At 37.4% G+C, this 13727-nt stretch overlaps 1 protein-coding gene across 1 annotated transcript in view; it reads left to right on the top strand.

The window, feature by feature from the left end:
* Positions 1–5834: 5834 nt before the first annotated feature.
* Positions 5835–13727, top strand: part of PNLIP (pancreatic lipase) — a 27346-nt gene continuing 19453 nt past the window's right edge. Inside the window, exons 1-5 of the mRNA XM_012663872.1 lie at positions 5835–5859; positions 6000–6045; positions 7203–7357; positions 7976–8098; positions 9708–9912. Coding sequence (XP_012519326.1) covers positions 6000–6045; positions 7203–7357; positions 7976–8098; positions 9708–9912 — 529 coding nt within the window. The 5' untranslated portion in view covers positions 5835–5859. The remainder of the gene's footprint in view (positions 5860–5999; positions 6046–7202; positions 7358–7975; positions 8099–9707; positions 9913–13727) is intronic.

Below are 13727 nucleotides of genomic sequence, written 5' to 3'. Positions count from 1 at the left end.
TGTGTAATCTTCTATTAAACTATGCTAAATAGTTTCTATGCCTCTCCTCATTATGTCTATGTTTTCCTTTACATCTTGAGCATACTTATAATAGCTGTTTTAAAATCTTTGTCTGCTAATTTTATCCTATCTATCAATCCTGAATCTCTTTCTATTGACTGATGAATCATTTTCTTGCTTCTTTCATGCCTAATAATTTGTATCCGGATGCTGGGCACTAATAATTTAACATTATTCAATACATAATTTTCTTCTATTAAAGACATGTATAGAAGTAAAATTTTGATCATGTTGTTGTAGGTAGCAGGCAGTTAATTTACTTCCAGATCAGCTTGATGTTTTGAGGGTTGCATTTACACTTTGTTAAGGCAGGTTGAGATTAGCCTTTACACTAGAGCCATTTTAGTCCTCCTCCTAAAGCATGACCTATTCAAGGTGTCTATAAAATGCTCTGATCATTCAATAAAATGTCTTATGCTGTTGGACTGAATGTCTCCCAATCATGTGAGTAAGCTTCAGCAGTTGTTCAGATTACAAATTCTCTCAGCAACTGTTCTTTCTCAGATAGTTGTTATTTAAGCAGCCTCATGGAATCTTAACTCTTTGCAGGCTTAACTTAGTATTCATGCAAGGACTCAAGGAGTACTCTTGTGCCGGTTTCTGGAGCTTTTCATTTTTGTAGCTTCTTCTCCAGTACTCTGCCAGTCCAAACTACTTTGGCCTCCCTGACCTCTGATCTTTGTCTCCTAAGCTCACTGAGTCTATCTTGCTCTGCTCAGATTCTCCCTCGCTGTACTAGGGTCCAGGAAATACCTCCAGGCGTGTAGTTAGAGCAATTGGAGATCTCACCTCATTTGTTTTCCTTATTCAGTTATTACAGTCTTGCACTGCCCATTTGCCAATCTTGGAAAATCATTGCTTCATACATTTTGTCTAATCTTTTAATTATTTATGGTACAAGAGCAAATCTGACTAGAATTGAAAATCCCTCAGTTTATAATTTGTGAAATTTGTGAAATTATTTGTGAAATTTGCTACTTATCTTACAAAGTTAGTTGTAAAATACACATGCTATGACATCTTCTGGTTTAGCCTGCCCCTCTATTAGAATCTTTAAATTGTTTTGAATTGTTTGATTCCCAAAACATCTTAATATGGAAAAAAAATATTTGATACAAATTATTGGTTTAGTCCAATTTTTTCTTTCTTTTTTTCTTTTCTTTTCTGTTTTGGGCTTTCCCTCGATTTTTCCACTCTCATCACACCTACCAATACCCACGCTGTGTACTCTGGGTTTGTTGAATCATCCATATAGACCTATCTGCTCTCTCTTCCTGATCAGTGGCACCTAGAAAATCTTGTTATTCTATTCTTTAAGTACCCTATAACCTTCCACTCCAAAACCCTTGGAAGTTTATATTTTGAAAGGAGTTCAGAGTGGCTAGAAAATGGTCCAAGTGTTATACAACAGGATTGACCAGTATATAAACCTTGGATAAGCCAACCAGATCTGTAAAGCCTTATTTGTGATCCAAAGAGAGTAAAGTTGATCTAGAATTATGCAATCCAAAACAGTAGCCACTAGCCCATGTGACCGTTGATCATTTGAAGTGTCTACTGTCACATGTTGAAATAATATTTTAGATATATTGGATTATAAAAATATTTTTAATTAATTTCATTGGTCTCTTTTTACATTTTAAAATGTGGTTTATATTATATTCCTTCTTTTTTTAAAAATGCTTCCACTTTGTCTATATATATTCCTTTTGAACAGTGCTCATCTAGAAAACACAGGGCATGAGAAGGAAGGCTGGGGTTTTAAGGATAATAGCCCGACCAGTCTGTATTTTAGAACTAGCTATCTGGAAGTGTGTAGAAAAGATACAAAAGAGGAACAGTGTGAGGGCAAGGAGAGAAGTTAGACGACTACTGTGATGGCCCAGGAAAGAAATGATTGTCACATTCAGTATCACAAAAGTTGTATTTCTATTTGATAAAAGTGTCATTTAATTCATTAGTAGTAGGAAAACAAAATACAAATAAAACAAAAAAATTAGAGTATCCACAGAGTATTTGTGTAAATTTGTTGTGGAAAGCAAATACCCAGTCTTACAAACATGTGTATGGGCACACGCTAGCATCTCTTGCTGTGCTCATTCTTCCCCGTATTTTAGTTCAACACTAGACTAACACAGCCTGTGAGAACATGGCCTTCTGTGGACTGGCACAAACAAGTCATTTGCGGATGGTGGAAAGAACTTGTCCCTCCAGACTTAGCTCTGCTGCTTACCAATGTTGTGTTCCTGGGCAGGTTACTTAAACTCTCTCTGTCTCCTTGTTTCCATGAGAAAAATAGCTAATACTTCAACAGGTCCAATGAGAGATTAAATTCAAAACCTCAAAAAGTAAGGAAATTTGAATAATTAATGCTATAAAATTGTAGGTATTCTTGTTCTGTTCCACAAGTAAACCATATTCATGTATAAAAGGAGGTTTACTATGATATCACTCCCTGGTCCTGAGTGAGCTAGACCCACTCACATTAGGCAGGATGGTTGCTCTGGAAGATGTGAAGCAATAACACCAAGATCTCCCCAGTATTTTCTACTCGGGGAATTTTGGGATGCTATGGAAACCACATCCTCCTTCCCTTTGAGGGCCCTGGCAAGAGGCTGAGCAAGATAAGTGGAGGCAGGCCAGGCTCTTTGAAGGTTAAGTAAATGAGACCTTGTTTGGCTAACAGGCTGGTCATCTGGCCACACAGGTGCTCCAAGCCCTTTCTTTTTCTCACCTGGAGTTTGTTATCACAAGGTTGCCAGGATCAGAGCCTAAACTTAAATCAATATTTTACTCCTCTGCCAATACAAATAACTACTTGATTGGAAGCTTCCAAATTTGGCATTGTTATTTCTAAATGTCCAAGGTTTCAGAGTCAAAGTTGAATTGTTATGCAATGTTCTGATAAATCTAGGGCAGATGGAATTATTTCTCAGTAAGAGCCTATGTTGGCTTTCAATGTCATGAGGTATCTAGGTGAGGACTGTCAAGGCTCCATCACCATCAAAAAGTCTTATCTTCATATCTGCAATCCCGAGATATGGGGAGCAACAGAGGCTGGTGGAAAGCAGGGTTTGAGTGGTAGCTCCACTCCAATTCTGGCCTTTGAGAGTCTCCTATGTACCCAGAACATTGAGCTGCTCCAACTTCACTAAACAGTATCTGAGGGCCTAGGCAACATTGGGTGAATTTTCACTAAACCCTGGGTATCATATGGCTTCATATTACCTGTGAAACAATGGTCACCACCAGGGACTGAATTGAAAAATGCCCATTAAAAAATAAAATGCTGCAAAAATGAAGTGAAGACTTGAACAATTGCTTTTTAAAATTTGGGAAATGGCAGGAAAGAAGTTTTTAAAAACCAAGTATTAGAAAAAATCTGTCCAAGTATTTATGTTATGTCTAAGTACCATCCAAATTTCATGGTGAAATGTACAGCCCAGCATTTGGTACCCAAACTGTTCATGGAAGTAGGAGAAACAGCACGTAAATAATCTCTATTTGTTATGGTAATGCTAACTGCGATATACTCAAATTTCAGGGCTTAAAGTAACAAAACTTATTTCTTGCTCACGTACAATTTAAAATGATCGGTGGGTGGCTTTACTCTATGAAGCCTCCTTCCATCTTATGGTTCTGCCAGATTCAACACATGGCCTTGAAGGTTTTGTGTTTGTCTGCATCAAGCCACAGAAGAGAAGGAACATGCAGGACCACGTGTGGGTTTTTATGAACAGGACTGGAACTGGGGCATATCCATGCATTCATATCTCATTGGCCAGAGTTGGTCACCTGGCCCCATCTCCCTGCAATGGAAGTTACGGAATAGAATCCAATTCTATTTCCTGTATGAAGATACCAGGAAATCTGACACATACTATGTAAATAGACACTCCTAGATAGCACCTTAGTGGTCTAAATGAACAGTATGGGTTATAAAATTTCACAACCCAGCTAAAGAGTTCAGTTGAATTGAATTTAGGTGAAGTCAATCATCCAGAGATGACATGGTAGACTGCTGATTCTATACCATTCCTTTGTTCATTTTTACAAATTTGAGAACTTTAATTAAAATTTGAATATATTGTAGTTTACAAAATAATTCCCTATAGACTCTACTCTGTGTTTCATAATGTGGTGACTTTTTATCCTAATTCTTTGGACCATATTAAACAAAGGTTGCCCTAATTATGGATTAAATTGTATACTATCTAAAATGCCAGCTTAGAAATTTTGTGGGAGTTACTTGGTAATTCCCACAAAATGTAAATTCCTCCACAGTGAAGACTTGCTCCCATAGAATATGACTCTAACGTCTATGTAGCATTACCATGCCTAAATGCTGTAGAAATGTAATACTTCAGTTCTGAGAAACTTCTGTATAGTTTTTTTTATTTTTGCCAGGTTTTTTTCTGTTCATTTGTTTTCTTGTTTTCAGTAAAAGAGGCTTCACAGTTCTTTACTATGAGATTGTGGAGGCAGTTGTTACTATAGAAGTTATACAAAATATTAACAAATTATATTTCATGGCCATTCCCTCATTTGTTTGTTCATTCATTCAACAAGGAAGTGTTGAAGGCCTGTTATGTACCAAGCACTGGGCTAGATGTTAAGCTGTGACCCAGAGAATTCCAGCCTTCTCTGAGTCTATGACCCACCAATGATGGTGATGGGTTTCAAGTGAGGGAAGGGAAGGCTTTTTTAGAGGCAACTGCAGAATCACCTTAATCAGGGCTGGAGAAGACTCCCAAAGAGAATCATAGACTGAAATATGAAGGATTAGGTGGGAATTTGCCATGGCTCCTGTCCGCGGAGTTCCTTCCTTGTTATTTCTGCCTTTATTTTAACATTTCCCTTGCCGAAATTTCCTTGTACACAAATAATTTTGTTGCTATTTCTCTGTACCTATAAACTTTGTCAGGGGGCTGAATTATATTTGACCATTTCTGACCTACAAATGTGACAATTGCATATCATTTAACCTATATCTGTGAAACTGTCTGGCTAAATGGTCCTGCTCTCTTAAAAATATAGTGTCATTGTGGTCTTTAAAATTTATTGTAAGAAATCCATCATACACTAAAAAACATCCCAGTTTCCTTCGAACATTTTTCTTTCAGATCATTTTTCCCAAGTTAAATCTTATTTTTCTATCTTCTTCATAACTTCATCTGGTGGTGGGGTCACTGATTTCACCCTTATGTTCTCAGCAGTACCCTAATTCCTTTTGTTAGCTTGTTTATTCTTTCATCCGTGTTATTGTTGAGAAATAAACTAGTTCTATGGAGTATCAAAATATCAGCTGCTTTTCAGGAAAAAATGAACTCTTTTGAAGGCTTGCTTCTGTTTCTCTGTTTGTAAGGGTAAGGTAAGGTTATACAAAAACTGCATGAATTGGTAATACGTTCTTGGTATTTGTTTTCAAGACTGCTGTTACATATCTATGAAAACGTTTTAGCTGCATGCATGCCCACAGACCTGCACAGGGAATTATAAACTGAAAAAGGGGCAGGAAAACTAGACCCTTCACTACATGGAAATTATGGTGATTCTGAGCATTACATACTCACTTATCTACCTTTCTCTCATCTTCCCACAAGTACTGTGGGAAACTTTACCTACTTGCCTGCTCTGTCAACTTTGGTTTACCTATGATTAAAATTAGAAATATATCCTTGGAACTTTCTCTCTTGTCATGCCACTTTTCCATGATACTGCTCAAAAAGATAAGGTTTGCCTATAAAAGGACCTTTCAGTGCTAGCTGGTTGTGTGCGGAACCTGAGGGAACTGCCACGGTGAGTCCAGAACACGATTTCCAGGCCCAATTTATCAGAATCTACCCATTTTCCCCCAGAGGTCTAAATGAACTTGAATTATGCCAATCTTTTAAAAAACTTTTTAAGCCAGACTCAATCATGTTTTTAACTTTGTGTAGATGTTGCTACTCTGGACACTTTCACTGCTGCTGGGAGCAGTAGCAGGTAAGAAAACATATTTATGTGGAGTTCGGGGAGATTCACGGCCCAGTCCTTTCAAGAGGGACTGTGACAGCTGAATTTAAGCAACTATGAGGACAAGGGATAAAGTGAAGGAGCTGTATGATAAGGAACACAGGTGCTTGGAGTAGAGTTGCCAGATCAAATCTAAGATATCCAGTTAAATTTGAATTTCATATAAACGACAAATATTTTCCACAATGAATATGTGACATATTGATTGTTTATCTGAAATTCAAATTGACCTTCTATTTTTATTTGGCAAACTTAGCCCCCCTAGCTTGGAGTCAAGTTGGCTTTGAACCCTGGTTCTACCACCTACAACTGCATCACCCCGAGCAAAATCCTTAACTCCTTGGTGCTTCAGTATCTTCCTCTATGAAATGGGGATAATGATATTATTATTATTATTGTGAAATCTCTCATAGGATTATTATGAGAATTAGGTAACATAAGTAAACCATCTTGCCCAGCACCTGGCACAGTAAGATTTCAAGAAATGTTGCCCCCACAACAGCTACTACTGTTACTCCTACCGTTTATATAGTTTATCCTCCTCAAGTAGGAGAGAGAACCTTCCCTTTAAGTTGTTCCCAAATGGGGTAACATTCAAGCCTAGAGTTGTGTCAAACCTTGGATTTCTTTGTTTGATTGTCTGTGAGCAGCTTTTTCACCACAGGAATGGCGATGTCTTTCATCACAGCAAAGATAGAGATATATAGTTCTAGCCTTTCTATGAAATTTAAGCTCTCCATTCAAAGCCCAAAGCCAGTGGTGGCTACAAGAATTGAGATCCTCACTCCCTCATCAAGGCCTGGGGACACACAGCTGCTCCTTTCTGGGGCACCAATGGCCCAAGGAAGACATCTGAGTTTAGAGGCCAAAATGAGTCCCAGATAGAGACCGGGCAGAGACACAGGGGGAGTGAGGTGATCCCATGTGTCAGAAATGAGGAACAATAGCCTGTCTGTAGCAGCGGTGTTGTCTTTTGAAGCTCTTTGTAAGTGTGGCTAGGAGGGTTTTTCAGAAAGAAGAGTAAAATCTGCCATTAAATGCAATTAAATCATATTTGGCAGAGAGTCTATTAAAAAGAACTTTCTGGTTTAAACTAATACCCTTGAAACTCTTCTGGGGCATTGCAGGAAACGAAGTCTGTTACTCAAGACTTGGCTGCTTCAGTGATGATGTCCCATGGGCAGGAATTTTGGAAAGACCCTTCAAAGTACTGCCCTGGTCTCCAGAAGATGTCAACACCCGCTTCCTACTATACACTAATGAGAACCCAAACGACTTCCAAGTAAGAATGTTCATTGTTTTCAGGACTAAGTTCTATCTGTTTTATGTAATGAGGATACTGAATACTCAAGTCTTCTGAAGAGAACAAATCGGAATGGAATTTGCATAATTGTAGACTTCAGGGCAGTGAGCTTAAGTATTATTTTATGTAAATTGTTTCTAAAAGGTCCATTAACTTCATATTATTATTGTCCTACTGCCATGGCACCATTTAATAAATATTCTAAATATGGGGAGATATTTATATATATATATAATATATAAACTTTTCCAATATTATATATAGGAAATCTCCCAAGATTATATTTATATGTATCTCTATATTAGAGATACATACATATGTAGATACACGCACAGCCTTCCACTGTGTGAAGACAAGACCTTTACCACCAAGATTACAGCAGACATATAATCCCAAATTGAACAACTGTAAACATGTGATGACTGGCAAACAGTAACATGATAAAGATTATAAATAGCATGGTTGTAATGGAGGTATCCTTACTCACAAGGATCCTAATCTCAGCATTCTTTTCCTACTTACCACCTCCCTCCATGTACACATGGTTCTACTGGATACTATAAGAAATAATATGAAACACTTTTCTGTCCAAAATAGGAAATTGTTGCAGATCCATCAAGTATCAGTGCCTCCAATTTCAAAACAAACAGAAAAACCCGCTTTATTATTCACGGATTCACAGACAAGGGAGAAGAAAGCTGGCTGTCCGATATATGCGAGGTGAGACGTGGTAATCTGGCAAGGAAAGGTTGTTTCCAGAGTGATAATTAACAACCTGTAAGGCACTGGCCATAACCAAGGCACACAAAGGCTGGTCACCACAGCACTGAAGGATCCTCTAACCCCTGCTGGGCTTGAGGTTCCTAGGGGAGGTCCCAGAGGTGGTGGTGGCACAAGGGGCCCTAGGATGGTCAGGGCAGCTAGGTTGGCAGGCATTTGGTGGTTTCAGGCAGTGGTTATTTAATAACTAATACAGAGATATTTCAAAATGTTAGCAACAGATACTGCCATACCAATGCATACCAGCTGGTCATAGGCCCCTGTTTTTTCATTACCTTTTAATTTCCATGTGAAGAGCTAAGCAATCTCATTTTATCTGAACTAATTCTTTTCCTCTGATTTCCACTTGCTACTCTTTGATCTCCTTTGGTAGCAGTATCTAGGAAAACTGTGTAGATTTTCATTTCTGGCTTCTGTTATTTCAACACCAGTGATCCTATTTTCTTCAATTTGCCTTTGACTAGATAATGAAGAATTAAAAGACAGAAAATCAAATAGCATAAATGATGCTAGTATTTCTGGGGGGTGATTACTGGGGGGAGGGTAATGACACATTTCTACACAATAGTGATGAAAAAATGTGATTTTTAGTTCAAAAGGAATATAGCTTTGTTAGGTATGTATATAGAATTTGCTCCCAAGATCCTGGAAGCAGTTGTGTTCTTCTTTTACTTGGCTTGGCTTTGACAAAATTACTGCATTAAGATGGAAAAACAATCAGATTCAAGTAGAAAGATAAAGGTCCTAGATTCCAGTCCTGACTTTCCCCTTAGTTGACTATGACGTTAGCCACCCTTTTCCCTTCTTCAGATTTTTCCTTTGGTAAAATGAAGGAGATGAAGATGATTTCTAATATTTCTTCATTATTCTCCAATTCTTTCTGGAGAAAGGTGGGGATATGTTTAAACACCCACTCAAACAAAATTTATACCAGAATTAACATTCATAAAACCCCCATCAAACAGGGTTTCCAGTAGATATCTGGTACAGTATGTTTTCATGTGAAATAACTCTTCAGTGATGTACAATACAAAGCATTCACCCAAAAAGTTTGATTAATCTTTCTATCACAGAAAACCTTACTACTTTCAATATATTCATTTAAGTGGTCTTAACATAGCCTTTCCTTCATTCAGCAAATATTTATTGAACACCTACTATGTTCCACAAACTAGACACTGAGGGTACAGCAGTGAACAAAACAGGCCATGTCCTTGTGTGCATCCTAGTAAGGGACGATGTAGTCTTATAACATTTAGGATGACCTAATGAACAACCCATTGTACCACATTTTACATATTTTATCTCAAATTAAATGTCTATGTATCTGTTACAGTAGAAATCCCAGGATTCCAGTTCCCATTACAGCCAAACCTCCAGCTTGGAGCCATATCCATAACAGACCAGAAGTTTTGTTCATTGCTTTGCGGTTAAAAGTGACATGATATTAAGTAGGTCAAGGAGGGAATTGATCTTTGTCCTCAAATGTGTTAATTAATAATCGATAAAGATCCTATATTATTTACCTATTTATTGTGTCTTCCATCAGAGACTGTTCGAGGTGGAAAGTGTGAACTGTTTCTGTGTGGACTGGAAAGGTGGCTCCCGAACTACTTACACACAGGCCTCACAGAATATCCGGATTGTGGGAGCAGAAGTGGCTTATTTTGTTGAAGTTCTTCAGGTAACTACCCCCGGATTACATAAAAACCCATACCCATTGCTCTTTGGATTTGCTTTTCAAAACAAGGGCTGTAGGTACGATCCTTTATAAAGACATTTCACTACTAAGACTTGGCTTTCCCCTGGGTTGAAAAGTGCAAAAAAAAAAAAAATGTAGTCTGGGGCATTATTAACAACCCTAGTTATGTCAATAAACTAGTTTTTTTTAACTAACTTATTCAAGCAACTGAGTAGTTTGTTTCTACTGAATTCAACCAGTATTTGTTTTAATTTTACCAGTTATTACTAAGTTGACATGACAATGTCAACCTTGAGATTAAACTAGTTTGTTTTTATTTTTGTTTTTTGAAGAGAAGTACCTTCAGGGCAGTGAGCTTAAGTATTATTTTATGTAAATTGTTTCTAAAAGGTCCATTAACTTCATATTACTATTGTCCTACTGCCATGGCACCATTTAATAAATATTCTAAATATGGGGAGATATTTATATATATATATAATATATAAACTTTTCCAATATTATATATAGGAAATCTCCCAAGATTATATTTATATGTATCTCTATATTAGAGATACATACATATGTAGATACACGCACAGCCTTCCACTGTGTGAAGACAAGACCTTTACCACCAAGATTACAGCAGACATATAATCCCAAATTGAACAACTGTAAACATGTGATGACTGGCAAACAGTAACATGATAAAGATTATAAATAGCATGGTTGTAATGGAGGTATCCTTACTCACAAGGATCCTAATCTCAGCATTCTTTTCCTACTTACCACCTCCCTCCATGTACACATGGTTCTACTGGATACTATAAGAAATAATATGAAACACTTTTCTGTCCAAAATAGGAAATTGTTGCAGATCCATCAAGTATCAGTGCCTCCAATTTCAAAACAAACAGAAAAACCCGCTTTATTATTCACGGATTCACAGACAAGGGAGAAGAAAGCTGGCTGTCCGATATATGCGAGGTGAGACGTGGTAATCTGGCAAGGAAAGGTTGTTTCCAGAGTGATAATTAACAACCTGTAAGGCACTGGCCATAACCAAGGCAGACAAAGGCTGGTCACCACAGCACTGAAGGATCCTCTAACCCCTGCTGGGCTTGAGGTTCCTAGGGGAGGTCCCAGAGGTGGTGGTGGCACAAGGGGCCCTAGGATGGTCAGGGCAGCTAGGTTGGCAGGCATTTGGTGGTTTCAGGCAGTGGTTATTTAATAACTAATACAGAGATGTTTCAAAATGTTAGCAACAGATACTGCCATACCAATGCATACCAGCTGGTCATAGGCCCCTGTTTTTTCATTACCTTTTAATTTCCATGTGAAGAGCTAAGCAATCTCATTTTATCTGAACTAATTCTTTTCCTCTGATTTCCACTTGCTACTCTTTGATCTCCTTTGGTAGCAGTATCTAGGAAAACTGTGTAGATTTTCATTTCTGGCTTCTGTTATTTCAACACCAGTGATCCTATTTTCTTCAATTTGCCTTTGACTAGATAATGAAGAATTAAAAGACAGAAAATCAAATAGCATAAATGATGCTAGTATTTCTGGGGGGTGATTACTGGGGGGAGGGTAATGACACATTTCTACACAATAGTGATGAAAAAATGTGATTTTTAGTTCAAAAGGAATATAGCTTTGTTAGGTATGTATATAGAATTTGCTCCCAAGATCCTGGAAGCAGTTGTGTTCTTCTTTTACTTGGCTTGGCTTTGACAAAATTACTGCATTAAGATGGAAAAACAATCAGATTCAAGTAGAAAGATAAAGGTCCTAGATTCCAGTCCTGACTTTCCCCTTAGTTGACTATGACGTTAGCCACCCTTTTCCCTTCTTCAGATTTTTCCTTTGGTAAAATGAAGGAGATGAAGATGATTTCTAATATTTCTTCATTATTCTCCAATTCTTTCTGGAGAAAGGTGGGGATATGTTTAAACACCCACTCAAACAAAATTTATACCAGAATTAACATTCATAAAACCCCCATCAAACAGGGTTTCCAGTAGATATCTGGTACAGTATGTTTTCATGTGAAATAACTCTTCAGTGATGTACAATACAAAGCATTCACCCAAAAAGTTTGATTAATCTTTCTATCACAGAAAACCTTACTACTTTCAATATATTCATTTAAGTGGTCTTAACATAGCCTTTCCTTCATTCAGCAAATATTTATTGAACACCTACTATGTTCCACAAACTAGACACTGAGGGTACAGCAGTGAACAAAACAGGCCATGTCCTTGTGTGCATCCTAGTAAGGGACGATGTAGTCTTATAACATTTAGGATGACCTAATGAACAACCCATTGTACCACATTTTACATATTTTATCTCAAATTAAATGTCTATGTATCTGTTACAGTAGAAATCCCAGGATTCCAGTTCCCATTACAGCCAAACCTCCAGCTTGGAGCCATATCCATAACAGACCAGAAGTTTTGTTCATTGCTTTGCGGTTAAAAGTGACATGATATTAAGTAGGTCAAGGAGGGAATTGATCTTTGTCCTCAAATGTGTTAATTAATAATCGATAAAGATCCTATATTATTTACCTATTTATTGTGTCTTCCATCAGAGACTGTTCGAGGTGGAAAGTGTGAACTGTTTCTGTGTGGACTGGAAAGGTGGCTCCCGAACTACTTACACACAGGCCTCACAGAATATCCGGATTGTGGGAGCAGAAGTGGCTTATTTTGTTGAAGTTCTTCAGGTAACTACCCCCGGATTACATAAAAACCCATACCCATTGCTCTTTGGATTTGCTTTTCAAAACAAGGGCTGTAGGTACGATCCTTTATAAAGACATTTCACTACTAAGACTTGGCTTTCCCCTGGGTTGAAAAGTGCAAAAAAAAAAAAAAAATGTAGTCTGGGGCATTATTAACAACCCTAGTTATGTCAATAAACTAGTTTTTTTTAACTAACTTATTCAAGCAACTGAGTAGTTTGTTTCTACTGAATTCAACCAGTATTTGTTTTAATTTTACCAGTTATTACTAAGTTGACATGACAATGTCAACCTTGAGATTAAACTAGTTTGTTTTTATTTTTGTTTTTTGAAGAGAAGTACAATACCAACCTAAACTGATTTGTTTATCAAAAAACACAGAAAATATTATACTTGAATGGTCTTAAGAAATTGCCTTCATTATTATTTTCTAATCCAAATACTTGCTTCATCATCTCTGCATGAAACTCCTCATGTCTATCAAGGATTCTCTCTACATAGTAGGAAAACGAAACAGATCCCCTTCCACCACTTTAAAAGTTAAGCCCATTTCCATTTTCCATTATAACTGTGAAAAAACCCCTAAAAGTCATTTTCTTTGAAGGGGCAGAGTGCCTTTTTAAAGCTCAAGTTTTTGGAGGTTCCCCTTCTGTGCCCATCTCGAATTCTGCAATATAGTCATGTACCACATAATGACATTTAGGTCAATGACAGGCTGCATATATGATGGTGGTTCCATAAGACTATAATGGAGCTAAAAAATTCCTGTGGCCTAGTGACATCACAGCAGTCGTGATGTTGCAGCACAATGTATTACTGACATGTTTGTGGTGATGCTGGTGTAAACAAATTTATTCTGCTGCCAGTCATATAAAAGTATAGCACATTCAATTATGTACAGTACACAGTACTTGATAATGATAATAAATAAATACGTTACTGGTTTATGTATTTACTAGACTATCCTTTTTAATCATTATTTTAGAGTGTACTCCTTCTACTTATTTAAAAAAAAAAATTAACTGTAAAACAGCCTCAGGCCAGTCCTTCAGGATGTAGTCCAGAAGAAGGCATTGTTATCATAAAGGACAGCTCCATGTGTGTTATTGCCCCTGAAGATCTTCCAATGGGACAAGGTG

The sequence above is a fragment of the Propithecus coquereli genome, unplaced genomic scaffold (genome assembly GCF_000956105.1).
Source record: "Propithecus coquereli isolate 6110/MARCELLA unplaced genomic scaffold, Pcoq_1.0 Scaffold84, whole genome shotgun sequence".
Taxonomy (NCBI): Eukaryota; Metazoa; Chordata; class Mammalia; order Primates; family Indriidae; genus Propithecus; species Propithecus coquereli.
The sequence above is the reverse complement of the archived record's forward strand: the minus strand, read 5'-3'. Positions and strand labels throughout refer to the sequence as shown.